Source organism: Bison bison, unplaced genomic scaffold, assembly GCF_000754665.1.
Source record: "Bison bison bison isolate TAMUID 2011002044 unplaced genomic scaffold, Bison_UMD1.0 scf7180017864180, whole genome shotgun sequence".
NCBI classification, from domain to species: domain Eukaryota; kingdom Metazoa; phylum Chordata; class Mammalia; order Artiodactyla; family Bovidae; genus Bison; species Bison bison.
This window is the reverse complement of record NW_011494752.1, coordinates 7,108,206-7,112,226: the sequence shown is the minus strand read 5'-3', so window position 1 is coordinate 7,112,226 and position 4,021 is coordinate 7,108,206. Positions and strand designations below refer to the sequence as shown.

Below are 4,021 nucleotides of genomic sequence, written 5' to 3'. Positions count from 1 at the left end.
CACCGAACCGGCGCGTAAGTGTCTTCGCCGATAATCCCGGCAGCAGGCTGGTCTCTGAGCGCCGCTCGGTGGCCGATCACGGGACTGCAGACCGTATACTCGGGGCTTAGGAGGACACAGGTCTGTGCAAAAAACTGGGTGGACTCGTAAATCAGGGCCTGCGGGGAGGTAACCCTCTTACGGAGAATATGGAGGAAAGCCAGAGCATCCGGTCATTTTGTCCAACTTTGCCCGTTTTACAAATGGGAAATGAGGTGAGAGGCAAAGGCGTGGCTTTTCCAGGCCATCCAAACTGGGCGCTTCCCCTTTGCTCTACCCCTTCACCTGAAGGTCATGCTCAAACCCCACCCCCTCGGGAAACCTTCCCTGAACAATAACAATGAACCAACTTTCAGGTGCTATTTAGGTATTCTATGAGTCTCATTTGCTACCCTTAGTCAGCATTTACTGAGTGCCCATGAGGCAATCTGCTAGGTACGACGGTGGGCACAAAGAGACCAGGCCAGCCCATCCGTGTGTTACTCACAGTCTGATGAGCAAGGCAAAAACTAATCCAACAGCCATACAAATTAATGTACAACCACCCACTGCGAGACATGCCATGACTAGGTATCACAGGGAAACTGGTCTGATGGGAGAGAGGAGGGGGAAGGCCTTCCTAAGGAAATCACATTTGTGTAGCAGCCTTCCAAGAACAAGAGGATGCAATCTTGAAAGAGCTTGGGGGAAGTGCTGGGGAAGCCGGAGGAACAGATGTGCAAAGGCCCTGCGGCACAGCAGGGAGTCAGGGCTGAGGTGCTGCAGAAGCCAGCACAGCTGTAGGACAGACAGCCCGGGGAAGAGAGGCGCAGACGCGGTGCTGACATGGAGAAGGAGGAGGGCAGGGGCCAGGTTTTGAACTGTGAGCAGGAGTTTGGTTACTGATGAGAGCAGAAGAAAGCTATGGAAGAGAGTGACCTTCCATTTTGGAAAGGTCCCTCCAGCTTTCTGGTGGTGAATGTAAAGAGGCAGGAGTGGAAGCAGAAGGGTTCAAAGGCCATAGCAGGACCCAGGGGAGAGCTCTGGGAGGTCTTCACTAGGCAGAGGTGGAGATGGAGAGAAGGTGGTGGACTTGAGGTCAGCAGAAAAGGAAACATCATCAGGATTGTCTATAAGGGGGAGGGTGTGTCAAGAGTGAAGTGCAGAAAGGGGCTGGTACTGAGAAGGAAGGGGGGCACAGGGAGAGGCTCAGGTTGGGGGCTCAAGAGGTCCCGTTTGGATGTGTTGGTTTGAGATGACCTTGAGATGTATGTGTGCAGATGACAGGTTCAGGAATGCAGAGGAGGGGTTGGTGGGAGAGAGGAAGCAGAGTGGGTGTTCAGTGCAGAGACGGTGTGGGCACAGAAGAGATCACCTAGGGCGACTGCAGGGAGAGGCTCGGGCTCATACTTGGCCTTGACGAACTCAGAAGTGCGCCAGTGAAAGACACAGAGGGTCGTGGGAAAACCAGGAGAGGGTGTTGTCTCAAAGGCAAAGGGCCAGAGTCGCAGGGAGGGAGAGTCAGACTTCAGAGAAGCCGACTGGTACGGGACTGAAAAAGGTCCAGTAGCTTCGGCTACGTGGAGGCCATTGGTGGACATAGCAGATGTGCTCCAGGAGGTGAGGCTGACAGTAGAAGCTGATTGGAGCGGGCTGAGGAGGGAGGGGAAAGGGGACATAGAGATGATGGGCACTTGATGTGAGGGGAAAGATGGAAAGACACTCTCAAGATGGATAGGATTAATTATGACAAATATCATGGGGAAGGATTCAGTTGAGAGAAAGCATTTGATGATGTGGAGGAGAGAGATCTCTGAGAAACTGGGATAGTGGGGTGATGGAAGTGTCAGCAGGTGGGAGACCCTGGTATGCATGCTTCCTGGAAGGAATGAGGTTAAGATCAGAGAACAGGAAGTCTGCCTTTAATGTGGAGGAATCTGGGATGATGACAAGACCTAAATGTGACCAGATGTAAGAGCAGCTGAGACGTCAAGGGGTGGTGAGGTGAGGTCATCGTCTTGGATAGTGGAGTCATACAAGACTGAGCAAGATTTGGGTGAGAAGACCATGAGCCAAGGCTGGAGCATGGCAAGAATGAGGTGGAGCACAGCCCCATGTGGGAGGAGGCAGGATGCCCAGGGGTTCTAACCTCCAAGGGGGGAGGGGTCTGCCAGGCAGTAGATGGTCCAGAGCAAGATAAGGAGCCAGATTACCAACTTCCTCATGGTGGGAGGCAAAATAGCACCCCTTGGGAATCCTCACGTAAGTGGTGTCCACAGGGAGAGCCAGTTAACAAGAGGAGACCCAGGCTGAGGAAGGGTGAAAGGTGGGTCAGTGACCATGAAGGATGGAGATCTCCCAGATTTGTGCACAAGTCAGATGGGTCTGGGTACTGCCTGGCAAAACCAGGAATGAGGGGTGTAGCAGATTCATTCTTCAAGGTTAGTCTCTGAACAGGGTGGACCCTGGGCTGAATTGGACACTGGCCTGGGAGGAACCACACAACCACTTCATAAGGAAGGAACTCTTGTCCTCATCTGACAAATAAGGAAATGGAGGCACAGTCATAGAGAGGTTAAGTTATTTACTCAAGGTCAAAGAGCATAACCACTTATAAGTGATTAAATGGAAACCTTAGAGCAGTTTTGAACGGTCAGTCCTACTCCTAAGTAGATGCTCTCGTCCACCCTGTCTGTAACAGCTACGGTGGGACTACCTCCCTCCGAAAAGCAAAGCAGCTCCTCTCCCCATCCCTACCTTAGGAAGAAGACCAGCACTGTGTCCTCCCCTCAACTTTGCTGTTTCTGGCCTGTGGAAGGACATTTTACCTCAGGCCCCCAAAAGGCCTGCGTCCTGCAGGGCTAGCCCCTGAACACTGAAGACCACACCAGTGCCCGTGGTTGGGGGGAGCATTGAGTAGAAAAGGAATAAGGGTGACTATGGTGGCCCTCAGGACGAGGGAATAGGCTCTGCTCCTCCCCGGGTTTCTGATCTACACCAGCCCCCTAGGAGGGGCCATGCTTGAAATTGAGTTTTTTGCCAGTCCTGGTGAAGAGAGGAGAGAAGAACCAGATTTAAGGTGAATCAGTAAAACAAAGGATTTGGGGGCTCCTGGACCAGGCTTGCCCGTGTGGGTTCTGAGCTCCTGGAGACTGTGCACTTAGCAATTCTTGAGTCCCTCCCGAGATGAGCCCAGTGCTTTGTCCACAGCAGCCAGTCAATATTTGTGAATACTGGGGCCCAGCATGGGAGCTCAGAGCAGAGGAGCCAGGTCCCCTGACTTGGAATCCCAGCCCTACTCTGCCAGCTTTGTGACTTTAAGCACGCTGCTTAACCTCTCTGAACCTCACCTATAAAGAAGGAGCAGGGCCAAGGGCTTTGCCCTTGGTCTAATGCTCTGCTGCTCCCATTTTGATATTCTTAACTCAATTTTGAACAAGGGGCCCCACATTTTTACTTTGCACTAATTATGTAGCTGGTCCTGAATGGGAGTAATATTATCTACCTCAGAATACTGATGCAAGGATTAAATGAAATAATCGGTCTAAGGTGCTTAGCACATAATGATTGTGCAAGGGAACAACTGCCTATTGTCCTTTGCTTTTAGATTATTCCCCGCGCCGCTGTGTGATAAATGGATGAAATGATCGAATGACTGAGAGAGAGTCTCAGGAGCATGGACAAGCGAAGGTGCTAGGCTGAGGGAGCTGTATGGGAAGTGGGAGCATTTTTGTGCCCCACATTGTGGAGCAGTCGTTTCCAGGGTAGCCAGTGATTCAAGCTGTCGTCCAGACCTGGCCGCCACGCCCGGCAAAAAGTCCACTTGGTGAGAGCTGAGGACATGCATTCCAGTCTTTATTACGGGGCGTACTCTCCGCCCCAGTGAAGTCTGCAGCTCCGGGAGCTGCTAAGCGTCCGCGGAAGCTGGGGGCAGAGTCCAGATCTGTCTCTGGGCGGAGTCTCAGCCTTCCTTCTTCCTTCCCGGGGCGGGTCCTGGCATGAA

The 4,021-nt window shown here is 52.5% G+C and overlaps 1 protein-coding gene across 1 annotated transcript in view; it reads right to left on the bottom strand.

Annotated features, from left to right (window-relative positions):
* Positions 1–3,023: 3,023 nt before the first annotated feature.
* EPN3 (epsin 3) overlaps positions 3,024–4,021 on the bottom strand; it is a 10,395-nt gene continuing 9,397 nt past the window's right edge. The window contains exon 11 of the mRNA XM_010843158.1: positions 3,024–3,063. Coding sequence (XP_010841460.1) covers positions 3,024–3,063 — 40 coding nt within the window. The remainder of the gene's footprint in view (positions 3,064–4,021) is intronic.